The 22,895-nt window shown below is 47.4% G+C and overlaps 1 protein-coding gene across 2 annotated transcripts in view; it reads right to left on the reverse strand.

Moving 5' to 3' along the window:
* Window positions 1-22,895, reverse strand: part of TENM4 (teneurin transmembrane protein 4) — a 777,096-nt gene that overhangs the window by 216,324 nt on the left and 537,877 nt on the right. For both annotated transcript variants that reach the window (XM_055356895.2, XM_063693427.1), the window contains exons 8-9: window positions 15,601-15,699; window positions 14,147-14,382 (exon numbers count right to left, since the gene is read on the reverse strand). In XM_055356895.2, the coding sequence (XP_055212870.2) occupies window positions 14,147-14,382; window positions 15,601-15,699 (335 nt within the window). The remainder of the gene's footprint in view (window positions 1-14,146; window positions 14,383-15,600; window positions 15,700-22,895) is intronic.

Genomic DNA, 22,895 nt, shown 5'->3' on the forward strand with positions numbered 1-22,895 from the left:
GGAGAGGATGGGCTCTGGGTGTGAGTCCTGTCTCTTTCTCTCACTAGAGATCTGGCTTTGGACATATCATATAACCTTCGTGGCCTCAGTTTCTCATCTATGGAAATGGAAATAAAAACAGCATGGTGCCCCTGTTTGCACTTAACAAATACTTACTGGATAAGTAAGACTGTTGAAGAATATTAAATGAGGAAATACATGTAACACTCAGAATAGCACCTGCCTGGCACAAGGCAAACTCCAGATTTGTGTGTGCTGCCATATTTATGTGTGCTGTTACATCAGCTTAGGCTTTGCTGGGAGTGGCTGGGAGCAGGGGCAAAGGCAAGCTGCAGACAGAAGGGCAACGTGGCCCTCGTTTGTTCTGAGCCTCAGGTATGGGGCACAGGGACATGAGAGGAGGGCTTTTAGAGGCAGCACGGTCTGCATAGGGTTTATAGTTGGAAAACTGGATTTCTAGGTCCGGCGCTACTACTTACCAGCCATTCCAGCCGAACAAGTTATTTGACTGCAGCAGGCCTCAGTTTCCACATCTGGGGCTTGCAGGGCAAGGAAATGCAGTTAATAATTATAGAGAGTGCATTGACTGCTGGAGAGAAAAATTAAAAGGCCTTACATAAAGGCATGGTATTTATTCTGTATTTGCCTAGTGGAGCCTCTCTTCTAAGGGGAAAGGCAGCCAGTGTCTACCAGCACTTGTGATTTCTGTAGTTTCATACTGAAAGTCTTCAGTAAAACAGAATGAAAGTACAGATTGAGGCCCATAGATAGGTAAAATGCACAAATGGACACTTTAATGTGGACTCTTCTGACACAGATGCAGAAATATCCAACATTCCTATCTACTATCCTCTGCCTTTGTTTAGGCTGTTCGGTCTTCCAGAAAGCCATTCCGATCTTCTCTTTCAATATCTTACTTGATTTACAAGCTCAATGCCTTGTAATTTTTTCCTGATCCTCCCAGTTAGAATGAATTGCTGTCTCCTTTGGAATCCCACAGGGATAGGTTCAAACTCCAGTAATATACCTTTATCATCCACCTAGAATTGCCATCAGCTCCTTACACATCTGGCTGTCCAAGAAAGTATGGATGGCTCAGAGGCAGTGACGCTAGCTTATCTGGCTTTGTCTGCTCCTCACAGCCTGGGACACAGTCCAAAAGATAGGCTCAGTGAATGCTCCCCACCAGTTTAAACCTGAATTTGGGGAAGCTCCTTCTGCTTAATCACCTGAAATCCCTGCATCCAGGGATGGCTCCTGGCTGCTAAACCTGAAAGGGTTTACAATCTCCAGGTGATTCAGCTGCTGGGAAGCTGCGTTTACTCCACACCTACTATGGGTCATCCACTGGACTGGGCCCTTTGCAGATGTTCTCTTGCTTAATGCTCAAAACACCACTTAGATACTAATTGACATTTTACCAATGAGGAAACCAACATACAGAGAGGTTTGAAAATGTGTCTGAGCTGGGTTTGGAATGCAGGTCTTACTCGGCCCAGTCTGTGCTTTTGCTCTGAGATCGTATTGCTGTCTTTAGAAGGATGAAGCTGTTTAGTTCTGGTTTTGTTGTTTTACTGATAGGAAGAAGCACTGAGTGGAAGGAGAAATATTGTGGTTTTTTTAGCCTTCTCTCTTCCTCTCACTGCTCCCTTCTTCCTTCCACCCTGCTCTTCCTCCCTGCCATGAAAAGAGGCTGAGCTCTGCTCCCGCCTTGTCCCCTAAGCCTAGCAGACTTAAGTCTAGCCCCTTCCTAACTTCTCCTCCACAAGCGCTAGGTATTTACTCAGTGCAAGAATAGCCATCAGGGGGGCTGTTTTCTCTTTCTCTCTGCACTTAAGTGCAATTAAATTATGTTATTTCACAGTAATTAGTCTGGAATACAAATGAGACTTGGGGAAAATTCCTTTCCAAGAAGGCTAAAAATCTATAAAATCAACTCCTTTTCCATACTCCCTGGGCAATGTTGTAAAAGGAGCACCCAGAGATGCAGTTGGGGGTCCTTCCTGACCAACCATGGCTATGCTGCCTCCCCTGGGGGCTTTAAATTGCCCCCAGGGCCTCCAACCCCTAGGAGAGTGTGTTGTTTCCGCAGCTGCTGCTGTTATTATTAAAAATGAATATATGAGTAAATGTGGGTCCCTTCTTTTTGACACATTTCCAAACTCAGAAACTACTTGGCCCTCAAATTCAACACATCTTGTTTGCCAGGGGGAAGGGGCAGGCAGATTTCATTTATGAGTGGCTGTTAAAGGCACCTGAGAATCATTTCATCTCCACAGCAGCCTCTTATCTACATTCATGGGTCAGGAAACTGAGGTCTGGGGAGAGTACACTTCTTGCTTGAGTCATAAGTAGTTAGGAGCAGATGAGCAGTTACGGCAAAGCCAGCCTGTGCCCCGTGCCGGCTATGTTTCAGCAGCTGCCTCTGGCTTTGTCTCCTCTGGTTTTCCCTCCGCATAGTTTCGAGCAGCCATTTTTCACTCACTGATATACACTTTCCACTTTGATCTCTGTGAGAACTTGGAACCTCTATTCTTTCCTTTTTCTTTCTCCCCTCTCCATGCCTTGCAACATCTGTTGGGTTCTGATCTTGACATCCTGCCCTCCTTTCTTTCCTTGAACAAACTTTTGCTGGACACATGCAACATCATGCCAGACCCGGCACAAGAAGCTGTGGCTATGGTACTAAGTATGACAGAAATTTTTTCGGCCCTCATGGAGCTCATAATCTAATGGTGGGGACAGATATTAAACGATCCATGTCACAGCCATTTAGCAGCAATTGTGAGGAGCACCACAAGCATCATAAAGGCATAGAACTGGGTTCCTGGCTCAGCGGGAGAGGCTCACAGATGCTTCCCTGAAGTAGCGACACTTGAGCTAAGCTCTTGAGAAAGAACTGATTGGTAGAAGTGGGGTAGGAGGTGATGGGCAGCTCTCTTCAGGAATCCTTCAGCCTTTTTTGGTCTCAGAGCCACTTGTGACCCTGCGCCCACCTCCCACCAATTAAACTGGCAGACCCAAGATCAGACAGAAAGTTTTCTTCTGGCAGGACTGTGGGGAAATTGGATACCTGGATGGGAGCCCTGAAGTTCAGTCCTACCCTTCTGAAGAGGATCTAGCAGTGAGTAACAGAGCTGTTCACGCCTTGTGACCCAGGAATCCTGCTCTGGGGAATACACCCTTTCCAAAATAATCCAGATATGAAATAAGAAAACAGAGCAGAGGCACAAAGATGTTTACAGAAGTGCTACTTATAATGCCAAAGAACTGGAAACAGCTGGAATACAATGATACAGTAATGCCACAAATATAATGGCTTTTACACTTGGCAAGAATGAGAATTGTGTCAGTACTTGAAAATGTTTGCATGAAAAAATGGCCTGTGCACCACCCCGTTTGGGATGTGAGGAGCGTCTCTGCCTGGCTGCCCCATCTAGGAAGTGAGGAGCACCTCTGCCCGGCTGCCCCGAATGGGAAGTGAGGAGTGCCTTTGCCTGGCCGCCCCATCTGGGATGTGAGGAGCACCTCTGCCCGGCCACCCCGTCTGGGATGTGAGGAGCGCCTCTGCCCGGTCGCCCCATCTGGGAGGTGAGGAGCGCCTTTGCCCAGCCGCCACCCCGTCTGGGATGTGAGGAGCGCCTCTGCCTGGCCACCCCGTCTGAGAGGTGAGGAGTGCCTCTGCCTGGCAGCCGCCCTGTCTGGGAAGTGGGGAGCGCCTCTGCCCGGCCGCCCCGTCTGGGAGGTGGGGAGAGCCTCTGCCCGGCCACCCCGTCTGGGAGGTGGGGAGCGCCTCTGCCCGGCCGCCCCGTCTGGGAGGTGGGGAGCGCCTCTGCCCGGCCGCCCCGTCTGGGAGGTGGGGAGCGCCTCTGCCCGGCCGCCCCGTCTGGGAGGTGGGGAGCGCCTCTGCCCGGCCGCCCCGACTGGGAGGTGGGGAGCGCCTCTGCCCGGCCACCCCGTCTGGGATGTGGGGAGCGCCTCTGCCCGGCCGCCACCCCGTGTGGGAGGTGGGGAGCGCCTCTGCCTGGCCACCCCGTCTGGGATGTGGGGAGTGCCTCTTCCCGGCCGCCACACCATCTGGGAAGTGGGGAGCGCTTCTGCCCGGCCGCCCCGTCTGGGATGTGAGGAGCGCCTCTGCCCAGCCACCACCCCGTCTGGGAGGTGAGGAGCGCCTCTACCTGGCAGCCCCGTCTGGGAACTGAGGAGCGCCTCTGCACGGCCGCCACCCTGTCTGCGAAGTGGGGAGTGCCTCCACCCGGCCGCCCTGTCTGGGATGTGAGGAGCGCCTCTGCTCGGCCACCACCCCGTCTGGGAGGTGAGGAGCACCTCTGCCTGGCTGCCCCATCTGGGAAGTGAGGAGCGCCTCTGCCCAGCCGCCCCATCTGGGAGGTGTACCCAACAGCTCTGAAGAGACAGCGACCATCGAGAACAGGCCATGATGACGATGGCGGTTTTGTCGAAAAGAAAAGGTGGAAATGCAGGGAAAAGAAAGAGAGATCAGATTGTTACTGTGTCTGTGTAGAAAGAAGTTGACATAGGAGACTCCATTTTGTTCTGTACTAAGAAAAATTTTTCTGCCTTGGGATGCTGTTAATCTATAACCTTACCCCCAACCCCGTGCTCTCTGAAACATGTGCTGTGTCAACTCAGGGTTAAATGGATTAAGGGTGGTGCAAGATTTGCTTTGTTAAACAGATGCTTGAAGGCAGCATGCTCCTTAAGAGTCATCACCACTTCCTAATCTCAAGTACCCAGGGACACAAACACTGCGGAAGGCCGCAGGGACCTCTGCCTAGGAAAATCAGAGACCTTTGTTCACATGTTTATCTGCTGACCTTCTCTCCACTATTATCCTATGACCCTGCCACACCCCCCTCTCTGAGAAACACCCAAGAATGATCAATAAATACTAAAAAAAAAAAAAAAGAAAGAAAGAAAGAAAAAATGGCCTGTGAAAAAGGCAGAAGGACATAAAGCTGTTTATCCACACTGACTATGCTGAGGCTGTGGCTGCTGTTGTTATTAAAAATGAATATATGAGTAAATGTGGGTCCTTTCTTTTTGACACATTCCCAAACTCAGAAACTATGAGCCATGATATGGAGGTCAAGGATAACACACAGAAAACCACAGAATGTTTCTGTTGTTTGCCCCAGTATCTTGAATTCTGGATGATACCTTAAAAAATTTCTCAACAACACTGAAATATCTGAGTTTGGAGATTATTTTAGGTAATATCTGATTTTAAAGACAGTAAATAAATCACTTCTTTAATATATTTCTCAAAAACAGTGCCTGAAACTACAGAGACAGAGAATAGATAGATGAGTGATTGCCAGAGGCTGAGAATGAGAGGGGGGCTGACTTCAAAGGGGCATGAGGGAACTTTTGGGGGTGATGGAATGGTTATGTGTTTTGACTGTGGTGGTGGTCACGTAACTCTACCAGTTTGTCAAAATTCATACAGTAGTACACTTAAAATGTGTTAATTTTCTGTATGTACATTATATCTCAATAAATCTGATATGAAAGAAGTGGCCTGGGCCTGGTGGCTGAGTGGGTGCAAAGGTAAGGGACAATGTCTGAGCAGTGGCTGGAGTTTCAATCCTAGTTAGGTCCCTAAGAGCACAGTCAGAGCCCTGTGCATGGCTAGGGAAAGGAATTATGACACAGGGGAAGACAGATGTCATCCCGCTGCCTTCCACACTCACTCTCTATCCTTTTTCACCCTGCTCTGTGCCCTGGGAGGCTGGTCCACATGGCCTGGATCAATGGTTCCCTTGAGCTGTGACTTCTGGTTGGGTTCCACCACCAGGAGGAGGTTGTCAGGGTGGGAAGAGAGTGAGGTGGAGATTTCCATCCTCCGGCTCCCTCACTGCCATGCCTCTACTGAAGACCATACATCCATGTCAAGCAGCACTCTCAGCTGGCTACCTTCTCCAGGTTCTAGTAACCACTCCTTCCCCCTGGCCCTTTCATGCCCCTTCATGGTATCCTAGAACCATTAGCCAGGCGGTAGTACCATTCCTTGACACACTGCCCTCACTTTTGTACCTAGCTTCTTAAACTCTCCTCAAATTAAAAGCAAATGAATGATCAAATGACAAACCCCATAACCCGCTGCCTGAATACTTCCATTGCCAGGAAGGGCACTGTCAAACTCTTCTATCATGGGGAGGCTCTGCAAACTGGAAAACGTTCATTTTCTTCCCTCTTCAGCCCTGCAGAGCGAGTTGGTCCCTTCTCCCTTCGTCAGCATTTCAGACAACTGCAGAGAGCCATGCTGGTCTCCTAAGTCTTCCTTTTGGGGATCTGGAAGATATCTGTCTGTGGCCTGTTATAATGAGAACAATCTATATATATCTTGCTATTAGCAATTCCCACAGAGCAGCATGAAGGAATCGATCTTGGAGAGAGAAGGCGTTAATGCAGGATCCTGTATCTTTATCACTTTTTCCTCCTTCTAAAAGACCAAGTTCAATCATCTCCATTTCCCATTCTTTGGGATATAAAGTTAAATCTATGGCTCCTGTCCAAAAGGCCTGATGTGAAGTCAAAGAGAAAGGAGGGAAAATGAGCCTTATTGCACACAAATAACACCCAGGCCCAAGTGTAATAGGCTCATGCTAATGAGGCAACAGCATCTGAGATCCTGATATTGTATGAGCTGAGCCAGATGGAAATGAATGGGTGTTGGGGGGTGGATAAATTCACCCTGGCCTCTATCTGTAATTCTTTCTCTACACAGCTCATGTCCATTTCACCTGTATCTTAGCCCCAGAACATAAAATACACAGTTCGGCCACCATGCTTTTGCCCATGCTGCTCCTCTGCCTAGAGTACCCTTGGCAGACTTAACCATTTTGCAAGGCCTCTTATTCAACCAAGTCTTAATTTAGCACAGGTACCTTGTGCCAGGCTTTGTGCTAGGGATTGAGTATGTGAAAGCAGAGAGTAAGACAAGAGGAGATGGGGGAGTGAAACTCCATTAAAAAGAAGGGAAGTCTAATATGTCTTCTAACTGAATTGCTACCATACTGAAGTCCAGTTTGTATGATGAAATGTCAGAGATATTGACAGTCTATACCACGCTACGCAAATTGCACTTAATGCTCAAGTTCACCTCTATCACCATTTCCTAGATAGCCTCAAGAACTGCATGACCCAGGGTCTTCCAGACCAAGAACTGCAATATTATTCCAACAAGCAAAGCTCTCTAATAGCTGCCTTTTGAGGAGCAGCAATTAAGCATTAAGCTTAGCAACATTCTCACTTATAAATTAAACTATCACCACTTCAAGCAAGGGTTCTGATTTTTTTTTTTGTACTCCACAATCAGTCTTTCTTGTGCAGTTGAAAAATGCAAATGCAACCTAATTTAAGAAAGGATCCCTCATTGCTATTACACAAATTGGAATGTTCCACTGTGGTTACCCAGAAGATGCAGAAGCCCACATCTGAGACTCCACCCTTTATGTCCTGGTGCAATTTCCTAGAGATATAGAAATATAGACTAGGAAGGACCTTACAGGACAATCCACTCCTGCCACACTGTGGGTGAGGTCCAAGGAGGGGTAACAACCATCTCCCAAGGCGACCAGCAAGGGACATCTCCTTTATCACATGCTCTGTGTTTTTCAACATCATCTCATTTAACCTGCACAACAGCCTTATGAAAGTAATACTATTATTCCTCCCACTTTGCAGATGAGGAAACCAAGGATCAAATGGCTAAACAGCTGTAGAGTGGCAGCGCTGAGATTTCTGCGGAGGTGGTCAGGCTCCAAATCCCATCTTCTTTCCTGATGAGAACCCCATGCTGCATTAGAGAAATCACAGAAAATGGCGCCACTGCCCTGCAGGGCAGACCTGGACCTGATGATACAGCAATCAGCAACCAGTGTCCTCTCAGGTCTTCATTTAAATGTAAAGCCACTCCTCATTTTAGGTTTATTAACAAGCCTTTTTCGTCTCCTATTCCAAAGGCCTACCTGGCAAGACAGGTGCTTGAAGAATCCTCAAGTTACTAATCTGAGGCTCTTCTGCAGCACGCAGTGTCTGCGTTTTACATACAGATTCAGAACACAAGGGAAGCTGTCAGTTTTATCTGCACAGAAGCAACAGTTAGTGAATCACAAATCAAGTTTTGTCCTAGTTAGAGAAATGATGTGAGCTGCTTTGCAGGTGACGATTCTTCTTGTGGCTGCATTGCTGGAACAGTGAGACATCCCTACAAATGTTTTCTGACACGTCCCCCTGGTTGTTCTGTCAGCTGCCCTTGTGACTAACACAGGCCAGGAAGCCTGTTGGTGCTGCAGTGAGACAAGCCAGGTCCAAGTTCTCACTCAGGAGTAACTAATACTCTGTTACATGAGATGCTAATAATTCTAATAATACTTTTAACAACAGTAGTGTCTAACTTTTATTGAGTGCTCTGTGTCAGGGAGTGAGCTAGGTACTTCTTGTAAATTATCTTACAGAAATTTCACCCCAACCCTGTGAAGTAACCACTATTATAATCCTCATTTTACAGATAGGGCAACTGAGGCAGAGAGAGGTTGTGTAAACTCACCAAATGTCACAAAGCTTGGAAGCAGCAGTGCTGAGATTTAAAAGCAGGCAGCCTAATTTCAGAACCTATGCTCTCAACCATCATGCTGCTCCTGGTTCCCTCTCCTATAAAATGGGACAGTCTTTCCAGCCACTTCCATAAGGAAAGTGAAAACCAAGGTTCAGAGAGGTTAAGCAAACTGCCCAAGTTTACACCGTCAGCAAGTGATACAGCCAGGGTCTGAAGTGAGATCTTTTGATTCTACATTGTCTGTTCCAGCCCAGGGCCTATATAGCATAGTTGGCTGAAAGCATGGCCTTTGAAATCCCAAGTCTTGGTTGCATCCCAGCTATGTCATATACTGGCTATGTGACCCAGGCAAGCTGCAAACTTCTCTGAGCTTTAGTTTCCTTTTCTAGAAAATACAGAAAATCATACTCATCCCACAGAATTGTGGTGAGGGTCCAGAGAAATGATACACGTAATGGGCCTGGCCCAATACTAGGCACATAGCAAAAATTCAAAAAGCCAAATATTAAGATGGGAGAATTACAGCATACAGGTTAAAAGTGTGAGCCCAAAAGAGAAAATAATTCGAAAGCATCAGCTCAAGAGCTTGAGTGCCTGTGGTTGGGAGGATCATAGCCCTAACATTTACCATGCAACAGTGGGCAAGCTATTTAAGCTCATGGGGGCTCAGTGTTCTCATCTGTCAATTGCGAATAATAACTCATGATTGTTAGGAGATTTCAGTGAGGAAACACAAGCAACGTGCTCAGAACAGAAGGGCACGTGGACAGCATACAATCAAAACTAACTGCTCTTTATGAATGATAAACAGTAGCCAAATGTGATTTTTACTACTCTATATCACACCTTTTTTGCTAAACATGTTTTAAAAACAATTAAATGCTATACAATAAAGCATTTAATTGCTTAACAATTGGCAGTACAAGCTTCAGGGTCTGACCTAAAACTAGCATTGCCCCTTTCGACATCATCTCATGTAACCTGCACAACAGCCCCCATTGTGTTCTGCCAACAGATTTCTCCAGAAAAGAAAAGACCCGGTATTCAAATGGAGACTAACAAGGACCTGAGAACTGTACTAGGAAGAACTGGTGAATAAAGCACTGTAAACTCATCCTCAGTGGCTGTCCTTCTGAATTGGTGCCTTTGGAGACAAAAATACATATTTTCTCTCTGAAGAGATCCCACAGCTGTGTGAGGGTCCTCCCTGGATTCCCAGCTCAGGCCAGAGCAGCCAAGTAGCACTCCCAGGAGAGGAGGAGATGGCCCATGGGCAAGCCTCTGGCTTCCGCAGTCTCTGTTGGTGGTAAGTGCTGACTCCAGTGTCTCTACTTTCTCATGAAAATACCTGTAAATGTATCTGTAATTGAAATGTCACTGGTGGCACAAGTTTCTCAAGACACTTTCTAACTAAGAAATGGAACATCAGCTGGGCGTGGTGACACATACCTGTAATCCCAGCCTGTTGGGAAGCTGAGGCAGGAAGATCATTTGAGGCCAGGAGTTTATGGCAGCTTGGGCAACATATTAGACCTCATCTCTACACACACACACAAATTTAAAAAGTAGCCAGGTGCAGTGGGGCACAACTGTAGTCCCGGCTGCTCGGGAGGCTGAGGTGGAAGGATCACTGGAGCCCAGGAGTTCAAGGCTGCAGTGAGCTATGACTGTGCCAGTGCACTCCAGCTTGGGTGACAGAGTGAGACCCCCATCTCTAAACAAACAAACAAACAAACAAACAAACAAAATGTCAAATGAATCTGTCAGGATTACCAACCAGACATGACAGCCCTAGGCAGATAACAGCAAAAGAAAAATTATTTTCCACCCTCTGTTTCTGCCTCCCGCTCTGGTGGTGAGGTGATACAATTCTTATCTGGAACCTGATAGGATGTAGAAAATAATTACAAATGAAAAGGTTATTCATAATTTTTAAATGAGTTAATTAGTAAACCCAGTCAGACTCACTCATTACAGTAATTAATAATTGATTATACTTGAAATTAAACACAATTTTTCATCAAAAATCTAATTAAATATCTGTGCTTTTGCCTGTTGATTAGATCGGTTGGTCTGCTGGAAAAGGGTCTTTGTTAGGGATATTTGTGCTCGGCTGAGACAATTAATTTGATTTTTAATAATTGATAGTTCCTTCCAAGTTAGTCGTCACAGCCTGTAATTATGGCCAAGCAACAAGATGCTTATGCCTTGTCCTCAGCAGCTGCAGGAGAGCAAGCAATAAGGCTGCTACCCCCTAGCTTGTGAAGCAAGGGTGGGATGGCCTGCACACCTGCAACACGTTCACCTGCGTTGGCTTATACCAAGCTCACAAGCATCCTTCTGAGGTATGGGTTGTGCCTATTTTCTAGATGAGCAAATCAGAACTCAGAAAGAGAAATGACTTTCCCAAGGGTGAGCAGCTGCTGTGCGGTAGAGCAGGGCCTGGAATCCAGGGCTGTCATGGTAGGTCTAAGCTCTTCCCCAACCCCTTGCTGACTCTCCAGGAAACAAAGGGAATGCCCCAGGCTTGCCTCTCTGGCTTGATCCTTGTATATGAGCCCTAGCATCCAGTCCAAGTATTTCGACACAGACACAATATTATCTGTGTAGAAATATCTGTGTTATTCTTGGCAAGGACACACTATCAGTGAACTGACCATTCCTGGCTCAAGACACAAATTCTTCAAAATTGACCTTCGATCCACCTCGTCTTCTCCACCTACGTTGTCAGTGTTGTAATTGAAGCCATCAGCTTTTCCTGACTAGTTGACTGCAATAGTTTCCCAACAGGTAAGCTTCTACTCCTCCTTCCTCTACCCTTACCTTTCTAAAATAAAAATCTGTGTCCTATCACTGCTTAAAACTGTTCAGTGGTACCCCAGTTGCCCACCCAATAAGGTCCTCAACTTGTCCTCCAAGCTGATCTCCACAATCTGATGAAACACTTCTGTATTAGCTCCAACGGTGCACCCCACACTCCTCAAATGCTTCAAACACAGAAAACATCTTTGCTACCACATCATCCTCTTTCAAGTCTTTGAAAGCTCCCTTGCTTTGAAATACCCTTTCTGTATGTCTACTTCTGGCTAATGCCTACTTTAAAATTCAGCTCAAACATCACCTTTCCCAGGAAGCCTTCCCTACTCCTCTTGGCTGGGGTTGGGTATTCCCACAGCCCCTGAGCTCTGTGTAAATCAGTCACTGTTTCAGATTTGCCTGCTAACATAGCTATCTCTTCTTTTAAGCTACGAATACCTCAAGGGTAGTGACTATATATTTAACCCTGGCACTTAGCATAGAGCCTGGCTCAAAGCAGGTACTCCATATGGTTTGCTGAGTGAAAAATAAAATTCACAAAATTGTGGATTTGAAGACTGTCAATGTTGGAAGGAAAATTAAAGGTTACCCAGTGAAAACTCCCAGGCAGTGCTTGAATCTTATTCTAAGTGGTCCCTGAGCTCTATCTGTATCCTTCCTCAGACAGAGAGCTCACTAATTCCCACAGTTGCCCCTATCTTCAAATAGCTGAAGACTGATCATGTATTCTTATTAACTGGGAGAGAAAGAAGCCACGAGATGGAAAACAGGAGAGAGTTTGATTAATCATGTAAACACTTACTCTTTCTCACTGAATTAGGCTATATGATATAAACCTTAAGACTTCAACGCAAAACAAATGGATGTGTATATACAGCAAACTACTCAAATTATGACTTATGACTGCCTGTCCAGAAGTCTACTCACTTATGAAAAATAATAATGTTAGTCAAAACCAAGAGCTGTGCCAGTGGTTGGTGGTGACATACTATTCGTGGTGCCAGAAGAAACCTTCATGCCAAGTAATGGTACTGGAACTATGCAACCCTCACTGGTAACCCACTCTATATCAATGATGCACCTCACAGAGGCTGGGTAGGCCTTGACCTCTCCCAGTTTGGCTGTTTCATTTATACAATGACCCATAGCAGGATGGCAAATACTTGACACGTTATCAATATTCTCCATTTCTGTGACCATAACAGACATCACTAATCAATCACAGATAGTCTTTTACATTGAGCCTAAATATAGCCCCAGTATCTTCCTCAACACAGCATTCTAGGCAGCAGCAACTAAACAATCAGACAGAAGAAGAGATGACATGCATGCCACCTTGGCCTTGGAGCCATGAAATTGTCTAAGCCAATATTCAGAAGGGGAAAAGAGACCTGACATGCCAGAGGAGGCTTATTATAGCTTGAGATATTGAAGGGGACCTCCCTGTTTGCAGGACTATCATCTTCCTGATTACTTATTTTTATAAAATTCAAGAATCTTGAGTGGAATTGACCTTACAGCTTATGCCACTCAAACCCCATCCATGCTTGAACCACTTCTCTATCTCTTGAACATGTGATGGCCCATGTTGTATTAATCATTCTTAGTGACACCTCTTACTACTTCTCAAGACAGCCCCTGTTCAGCCACAGTGACTTTGCTAGTTACCAAGTTCTTTTTCACAGTGGGCAGCACTGTCTTTTTTGGCCTCTGCCAGTTAGTTCTATTTCTGTTTACTGGGCTTGTGCTGAAAAAGTCCCCTTTGCCTGCAGAATTATCTTAGAATTCCTTAGCATGGGTTTGAGGCCTTCTCAAGCTGGCCCAACCTACCTTGAGCCTTTGAATTACTCTAGGGTTAAGCCAATCTCCCTTCCAATGCCTTTACTAAGAGGCTGATTTATATAGAGGCAGCAGATGCTACACAACACCCACAGATCTCTTTGGATTAATATCTTTCCTGGGAAAAGACCAAAGCAAGGGGTCAGAAGTAGGAAGCCAGACTGTGTTACAAATTCATCAGAAGACTGCACAGTGGGAGCCATCTGCTGTATCAAGGCAGAGGTCGGGAGGAGCTCCTTATATCTGTGTTTGCACCCAGGGTCAGGTGAGCACTGCTCCGTGTCTGTGCGCCCTCAGCCAGCGTTCTCTGCTCTCTGTGCTGGCTGGGACCTTCTGCTTCTCAGTCAGAATGTCCCTGGGTTCCTGACCATGGTTTAACTCTGGACCTTGGTTCCCACAATACCCTCAGACTGCCTTGCCAGACATCTACCTTCAGACGTGCTTTCCTGCCAGTTTCCCTCCAAGCCCAGGGTGCTCCACCTCCTTCCTGCTCCTCACTGCAGCCACACAGTCCCAACAGGAGAGGCTACCTGCTGTTCAGCCTCTCCAACTTGTCATTTAGTTGTATTGACTCAATCCATGACACTTATGCCATAGATCCCCATCTCAAAGGCTAGTCTTACTGAGCACTCACGCCTTAATACCAGGCGCCCAACGCACAAAAGGACAGATGCCCAGCTTCCTTCCTGATATAAGTGCAGAGGGATGGAGAGGAAAGAGAGGAGGGCCCTGAAGAGCTGCCCTTGCAGTGTCAGGGGTGCAGACTGTCCAGAACTCCAGGGCTGCTTGGCTCACACTGTGTGCTTTGCCTGCCATGCTAGTAAGGAGCCTTCAGTGCCCACACGTGTCTTGGTTGCTACCCTCTGGGCCAAAGGGGAGCAAGGGAAGCTGGGGTGAAGAGGTGCTTACCCACAAAGTATGCCAGCAGGATGACCAGAGTGGCTGAGATGACGATGGCGCTCAGGGCTGCGCACTTCCAGTTACAGTACTTGGAGGGCTTCTTGAGGTTAAAAGCCGGCCGGGCGAAGGTGCTGCGGGGCAGGGGTCGGGGCGGAGGAGAGTACACTGTGCTGGACGTCAGTGGGTACCCTGGTGATGTGGTGCAGAAGAGCGGGGAGGTGCCTCCAGGCTTGAAGAGGAAGTGCCTGCAGATGGAGAGCAGCAAGAGGGTGTCAGGGGCTGCCCACAGACCAGGCACCCAGACAAACCTGGAGGCCAGAGGCAGCAGTAGAAGAAGCATGCAGAGGAGCCTGGATAGAGAGAGTCACCACAGAGACCTGGGAAAGGACAGGAACAAGGAGAGCTACGGACTAGACCATGGAACAGGGCACACAGAGACACGTTTCCACTGAACACGGATGGGACAGCCCTACCCATGGGAAAACCCACCCAAGGCAAGGCAGAAGGTGTTAACCAACTCAACAGAAGGCTGGCACTGAGATCCTCTTCCTGGGAACGGATGGGGCTGGGATACTGTTTCTTGGGGAATAAACTTCCTATTCTCTAAAATTATTACAGTAACTTGGAAAGTATCTAAAATCCTGTTGTGTCCCCTGGAGATAATGAGACTTAAAATTGTTCTTCTCCCTCCAATGCTTCTGTTGCCGGTGTATCTCAACTGAGGATTGGAATACGCTTCTTTTTAAAGGGGGTTTTATTGGTGTTGAAGCCAAGAAACCACCACTAAGTTATGCCATGGCCATTAGTCCCCTAGTGGCTGTCACACAGCCAATGGCAGCAAATGCCTTCAAAGCACTCTGTCCAGAAGCCAGACTGCTGCCTCCCAAGCCCAAGGTGAAAGCTGTGTGGGGGGACAGACAGGCAACTGCACCCTACAGCCTAGTCATGAGGGCAGTGGGGTATGGTCAAAGCACATGGTTGTGACCAAACTAGGTGTCAGGAGCTCCTCCACAGCTTGGCTTTAACCATGGCCATGGGAGGACTTGCACACAGCCTGGGAAATGGAGTGCGCTGGTTGCACTGTATCCCCCAGAAGCCTTAGGGCAAACCCACCCCTATTGGGGTACAAGGTGCCTCAGGTCACAGAATACACACTCAGGGCCAGAGTCCATACAATACAGGGCCTGTGCTGCATTAAAAATGCTATATGAGATGGTTTTTGGAATGGCAACGGCAGCCAATGAGATGCCAAGAGCTGCATATTAACAAGACTGCTGTTAATATGCTGGGGGATAGGGTATTCCAAGGATAAACTGTTGCAAGTTGAACATGGACTTGGTGATGAGCATGCCACATGGATCACCTCCCCCAGAAGATCCCAGGGAAAGGTCTCAGGGTCTGCATGCAAGTGCAGGAGCCACAAGGAGGGCACACACAGAGAGGAGAATGGGGATGTCACCTACCCGTCACTGTAAGCCCCATCATGGCGGGAGGCGCCGAGAATGTCCATCTCAATGAGGTTGTCCTGCAATGTCCCTAGGAATGGCTGCTTGCCTAGGTTTCTACGCACACATGGAGACATGAATGAAGCAATGAGTCATGCATTGATGAAGGGGGATAGTAGAGAAACACACAAAGTGGCTGTTTGGTGCAGCTGTGTGCGTAAGACCAGCGGGACACGGTTTCCAGGCAATGGGTCAGTGTGCAAGCCACATGTGCAAGGGGTCCACCTGGCACAGAGCATCCAGAGAGAATACTGTCTATACAAAAACAAGGTTTGGCAGTTGTGTGCATCAAATCACAGTTCTCACTGAAGAGGACTGACATGTGTCCGGGACTGAGCTAGGTATGCTACATCCAGCCTCTCAAATCTTCAAAATGGCTATGTGAGGAAGGCAATGTAATCCTCATTCTACAGGTGAGGAAACTGAGATGTGGAGAGGTAATGGGTCTTGCCAAGGTCACCAGCTAGCAAAGTTCAAAGCAGGAATTAGAGCTCAGGTTCCAAAGCCTGTGCTCTCTCTCTCTACTTGAGGCTGCTTACATCAGCTTAAACAGTGGCTAGAGACACTCATTTGGCTAGTCCAAAGAAAAAAAAAAGTTAGCATTTTTGGCCATTGTCTTCTAAAGCCATGGTTCTCCAACTTTCTGGAGAGCTGAGCATTGCTGAGGCCCATCCCTAGAGATTCTGTCAGCAGGTCGGGTGGGGCCTGAGGATCTGTATTTCTCCCAGGCCCCCAGGTTAATGCTGACCATGGTCAAAGGATCATCGTCCTTTAGCGGTGCAGGGACCTGGGTGATGACTGGTTAGCAAGGATGGAGCTCCACCGAAGACAAAAGAGGATGCTCTTTGTTCCCCAAGTGCATAGCATTTTGTGACTTTACCTATTTCTAACCCAGAATGAAGACAGACATACTTGCCCTTTTTGGTCTCAACCAGGTCTGCTGAGTGACATGATTCACACTCAAGTAGGCTGGAGCTTGTCTCCTGATCTTTTCAGGACAGCTATCACCTCACTTTCAGACTCTGTGGTGAATCATTTGTAACAATCCAGTGATGGCTTCAGCCTGTTGCATGCACCCAAGAAAGGAACTGACTGCAGAAAGCCAACTTTGGACCCAGCCCTGCCAAGGACCTTCTTTCTGACTTTGACCAGGTCTTAGAGCCAGTATTCCCAAATTCAAGACCCTTTTATGCCACTCTCTTCCTGTGCAACTTTGGGTATAACCCTTAACCTTTCTTTATCTTATGTTCTTCATGTAAAAAGGGATTACAGTACTGAGCTCACAAGGTTGTTATATGGATCGGCTGAGATAATGGTGGAAGAAGTATTAAGGGCTATACAAATATTATAGGAGTACTAATGCTAAGTATAATAGTTACTACCTACCCTATATCTACCACATATTATTTATTGTTCCAGAAGCTCTGCAACTATCTAATTTAAATTTTATTCCTCACAATAACCCTACAAAGTCAGTACCGTCATCTCTATTTTGTAGATTGGCAAAGCAAAGCTTGTAGAAGCAACTTTTCTAAGGCCATATCATAAACAAGTGGAAAGCCAAGCTGGAGCCCGGGGTTATCTGACCCCAGAACTCAGGCTCTCTCCATGTTATAACCCTGTCTCTCTCTGCACAGCTTTGTGGCTACTGCCCCTGGTCAGCCTCAAAGACCCAAACGAGGAGGGGCTGTAAGTACTATCTGGAAATCCCCTTTCGTTAACATCCCTTGGGACAGTGGAAGCATATGGCAACACTATTTGCAGGTAGAGTGCTGAGTATGCAGTGGTGGTGGGGACCTCCTCTTTTGATGAGTAGCGAAGCACTGTCTGGGCCAGCGGCCTGGGTGGCAGTCTGTTCTGCTGGTGTGCAAGCCCCTAAAGTCTTCCCCAGTGGCTGGGAGGAGCTTCAGGGGTGTGGACATCCCTCAGAGTGGCTCTATTTCCATCACCAGGCAGATAACCCTGCTGATGGGAGGCCTGGTGGCCCAATGGGAGGCATACAGGCCCTGAGGCCAGACAGATCTAGGTTCAGGTCCCATAATCATCATTCACTGGCCCTGGGCAGGTGACCCAATCTCTCTAAGCATCCACAGAAGGGGATAATTGTTCATTTTACAAAACCCAAAGTGTAACTTGGATCATATCACTTCTCTGCTCTGAACCCTCCAATGGCTTCATAAGCATTTTAGAATAAACCATAGTCCTTACCAGGGCCCACAAACTCCTGTAAGATCTGGCCTCTAGCACTTCTCAAGCCTCATTTTCTATGCTACAGGTACACTGGTCTCCTTGCTGTTTCTTAAACAAGCTAAACCTTGGCTTTCCTCTGCCTCCCTCAACTATCTTTATGAATCAGAACCCTCCTGAAAATATCTTCATGGAATATAACCTCCTTCCTCCCCTCCTCAACTATTAGCTTCTTACCCTAACTAAAATAGCTCCCAGCCCACTCTTCCCAATCACTCCCTGGCCCCTTGTACTGATTTTTCATGACAGGACTTCACATACACATACACACACACACACACACACACACTCCTCTCTTTCTCTCTCTCTCTTTCTGATGAAAAATAAAGCAGTACCGGAGCAAGGGGCCAGGAAGTGATTAGGAAGTGATAAACACACACACACACATATCCAATATATATATGCTTATCTGATTATTGTGCTTTTTCCTAATGCATTTTAAGTTCCACAAGGCAGAAGTCTTATCTGTTTTGTTCACTGCTATGTGCCCAGAGTCTAGAGGAATATGTGGTACATGGTAGCAGGCACTCAATAAATATGTGCTGAATACTGCTGAATTCAGGATACACAAAGGCAAGCATGCCCGGCATACAGCAGGCACATAGTCAGTGCTTCATTGAAGATGGCAGCAGACGGCATTCTGATTGTTTCCTCCATCCCTGCATTTCAGGAGGGAACTGTCCACTCTCTCTACAGCATGAGCAGGTCCAAGGAAGAACTCCTGCTGCCCCCTGGGACCTGAGGCTGGCTGCATAGCATGCTCCCTAGAAGACCTGGGAGTCTGGCTTGAGTCAGAAGGCTCAGATCCCATTTTAAGATACAGAGTCAAATTTATACCTTAAAACCATCAGAAATAAACAAAAAAAAATACATTCAGAGAAAAAGACATAAAGGATAAAGATCAAAATGTTAGTAAGGATTTTCAAGTGACTGGAAAAACAGTGATTCTTATTTTAACTTTTACAATTTAAAAATAAACAGTTATTTTTTAAAAAAGAGAGACTGGACAATTATCTTCTAAAAGTACAGATCTGTTAGGAGAGGGGAAGAGGTGATGCAACAGAGTAAAGGATTTCTAGAGTAAGAGGGTGCCCCAGTCTCCTGAAAGAGCTTCCACACTCATGCTCATGTGCATATTAATTATTTAGATCTCTCTGGAATTTGGAGAGACATGAGCACTTGCTGAAAATGTTGGCTATTGGCCAGGTGCAGTGGCTCACACTTGTAATCCCAGCACTTTGGGAGGCTGAGGCAGGTGGATAGCTTGAGTGCAGGAGTTTGACACCAGCCTGGGCAACATGGCAAAATCCCATCTCTAGAAAAAAATTCAAAAACTAGCCAGGCATGGTGCCATGTGCCTGTAGTACCAGCTACTGGGGAGGCTGAGGTGGGAGGATCACCTGAACCCGGGGAGGCTGAGGCTGCCATAAGCCTCTGCACTCCAGTCCGGTCCAACGAGACTCGGCCTTAAAAAAAAAAAAGAAGAAGAAAATTCTGGCTATTCAGAATGCTACTACTGCCTTGAAATAGTCTTGTTCTGCTGGGCGCGGTGGCTCACGCCTGTAATCCCAGCACTTTGGGAGGCCAAGGCAGGTGGATCATGAGGTCAGGAGATTGAGACCATCCTGGCTAACACGGTGAAACCCTGTCTCTTACAAAAAAATTAGCTAGGCATGGTGGCGGGTGCCTGTAATCCCAGCTACTCAGGAGGCTGAGGCAGGAGAATTGCTTGGACCCGGGAGGCAGAGGTTGCAGTGAGCCGGCGATTATGCCACTGCATTCCAGCCTGGGCGACAGAGTGAGACTCCGTCTCCAAAAAAAAAAAAGAAAAAACAAAATAGTCTTGTTCTGTACTTTTAAACTTAGTTCTGGGTCAAATTACTTGGTGTCATTTGATTGATGAGGAAACTGAGGCCCAGAGAGACATGTGCCCTGCCCTCATACCCATACCATAGCAAGTCAGTGGCAGACCTGAAACTAAAACCCAGGCACCCTGACTTCCAGTTAAAGGAACCTCCCCCCAAATCTCCTATCCACCTACTCCCCAAAACTCTAGGTGTCTAGTTCTTCTGAGAAACAAATGCCCACCTTTCTTGATGGGGACCCTAAGCTGCAGAACCCACCTTGGGTCATAGTCATGCAGGGTCTCCTGCTCACTGCTGCTAGAGCTCAAGTGTAGTCACCTGATTCACTTGACCCTCACATTGGTGGGTGCTATTACCTCATTTTACAGATATGGAAACTAAGGCCCAGAAAGGTTAAGTGCCCAGCATACAGGAAAAATTAGGTGAAGATGGGATTTAAACCAGATCTCTCTGACCTCACATCCCTGAGCTGCCTCTCAGGAAAGAGGTTCCTGAGTACTTGGAGAGGAACCTTCAGCTAAGTGGCGGGCTGTTCTTAAAGAGGGGATAGACTGGTTCCCTCTAAGCATGTGGTGAGGCCTTGGACTAGCCCCTGAACTGCCTGTAGGAGGGGCTCCCAGTCCCATGTGTCTGACTTAAGGCAGGCTGAGCTCACCTCTCAAGGGCAGAGCAAAGGGCTTTTGGGAAGGAAGTAGACAGGAAGCTGCAAAGGCCAGTAGTTCCTCAGGACCGCCCTGATCAATGGTTCACCCTCTCACAGTGAGCCCGCTGTCCTGGGCCGTGTTTCCACCCACAAAGCCATGGGACAGCCACAATTGCATCTGATTCTCACAACTACCTACTGGGGCAGGACAGGCAGGGATCACACCCCATATTCTGTAGCTGAGACCTCAAGGTGTGCAGGGGGTTAGTGACTCAGCCAAGACCACACAGAGTTAGTGATGGGGCTGGCAGCTGAACAAATGAATGGAAAAAAAAATGAACTAGGCACCAGGTCTTCCAAGCCATGGTCATCCTTCTAAAAGGCCAATCCCATAATGGCACCTTCTGATTTAAAAGCTCTTGCTAGCTATTCACCCTCATGTCTACCACCCCAGCCTCCAGGCCCACAGGGAAAAGTACAACCTCCTTTTCATGTAGCCCAAGATCCTCCATTGCTGATCTCCATTTAATCTCATCCTCAAGAGACTCTCTGTACTCCCGCTTGAGCCAAGTACTTGCCATCTCTCCAAAATGCCAAGCTGTCTCCTGGCTCTGTGCCTATCTCTCAGCTAAAAATTCCTTTCTCCCCTGCAAACTCCTACCAATTTATGCCTGGAGAAGCTATTTTGAACAATCAGGAAGACGGCACTGCATAGTGGTTAGGTGTGTGGGCCCTGGAGCCAGCCAGCCTGGGGATGGACCCTGGTTCTGCCACTTACTGGCTGTGGGACCTGAGGCAAGTTACTTAACTTGTCTGTGCTTCAGATTCTTCATCTCTAATATGGGGATGAGAATATGACTACCTACATGCGCAGAAGAGTGAAGACAGCAGCCCTGACTGCTATCCTTTGCAATGCCTTCTTATAACAGTGGCCCTGGGCTGGCATCTGGGAACTCAGGTTTCAGGAGAGTTGCCACCATTAACTGACGAGAGTGGCTGGCTCACTGTGCCTCAACAATTATGATGAATAACTGCTTTCCTTTGGGGAGTCTGGAATCCAGGTACTTGCCAGGCAGGGGGTGCCGACATGAGCACCCCCAGTAAAAACCCTGGAGCTCAGGCTTTAATGAGCCTCCCTGATTGGCAACATTTCACACGTTGTCACAACCTGTTGCTGGGGGAATGAAGTGCGTCCTGTGTGACTCCACTGAGAGAGGACCCCAGAACCTTGTGCCTGGTTTGCCCCAGAGTCTACCCCAGGCTTCTTTTCCCTTTGCTGATTCTGCTTTTCTGCCTTTCACTGTGATAAACCAGGGCTGTGAGTATAACACCTATACCCAACTATGTGTTGAGTCTTGTGAGTCCCGCTAGTAAATCATCAAACCTGGGGGTGGGGGCTTGGGGACTCCCAACACCCACCTTATGGAATAGCTGTGAAGAATGAAGTTAACATGTGCCAAGAACTTAGAACAGCACCTGGCCGTTCCCAGTAAGGGCTCTCTGTACTGCTGATCCCAAGCAGAGGGAACCACGCTCTCCTCTCTGCTCAGAGGACTGCCTCTGTCACAACATCAGTCATGGTACCTGTCCTCATTCATTTACAGGTCTGTCTCCCTCAAAAGACGGTGAGCTTCTTAATAACAGTTGGCTGTGTCTTCTGCATGTCTGTGACTGAATCACCAAATTACAAGGAAGACTGTATATCCCAATTCTCTGCAATGCTCTGGGGCTGACCTGACCTGCCAGAAGGCACTGTGTGTGCCATTATGGGAACCACACTAGGGCTGGTCTGGAGACCACCAGGGTGGCACCCATCCCTGAGGGTGGGCAGGGTTGTTCCCCAAATTCAGTGTGACCACAAAATGGACCCCAGGCTTCCCTACCAGGCTTGAGATGAGATGAGCTGGAGCCAAGGTCTGGCAGGCTTCTGCTCTGACTTCCCCTCACCCAACAGGAACCTGATAGGTTATTAATCAGACAATCCCTGTGAAATCAATTAAGTGTCTGATGCTGCAGAGTGCAAAAGAAGTGGATCAGGGTTTGGGGGACCCTAAACATATGGCTCCCTCCAGAATGGATCACAGATGCACCTATAGAAGCTTAAAGCAACATCTTACCCCAGCTCAAAGGGCGCACAGGTAGGCCCAGGCTCCTCAATGGGGGACTCAGTTAACCTTGGAGACTGCCAAAAGTATGGCAGGTGCAGAGAAAGGAGCACATTTACCAAAGCCCTCTCTCTTCTTCATCCTCCTGCTAGCCTTTCTTTTTCTGCCAGCATGAAATCTAAATCCCTCTTGGTCATTCTACCAGCTGTTATAGTATTTATTCAGCCATTAATTCTAGACTCTCAATACAGACTGAGTTTGACAATCACGGAAGGGCCTGTGACTATTTCTCTGATATCAAGAGGCTCCCATTCTGGTGGGGACTGGCAAAAGCTGTTTAGGCTCCCATTCTGGTGGGGACTGGCCCAACCTGCTCTGTTGGGCCGCTAGGCC

The sequence above is a fragment of the Gorilla gorilla genome, chromosome 9, assembly GCF_029281585.2.
Source record: "Gorilla gorilla gorilla isolate KB3781 chromosome 9, NHGRI_mGorGor1-v2.1_pri, whole genome shotgun sequence".
Taxonomy (NCBI): Eukaryota; Metazoa; Chordata; class Mammalia; order Primates; family Hominidae; genus Gorilla; species Gorilla gorilla.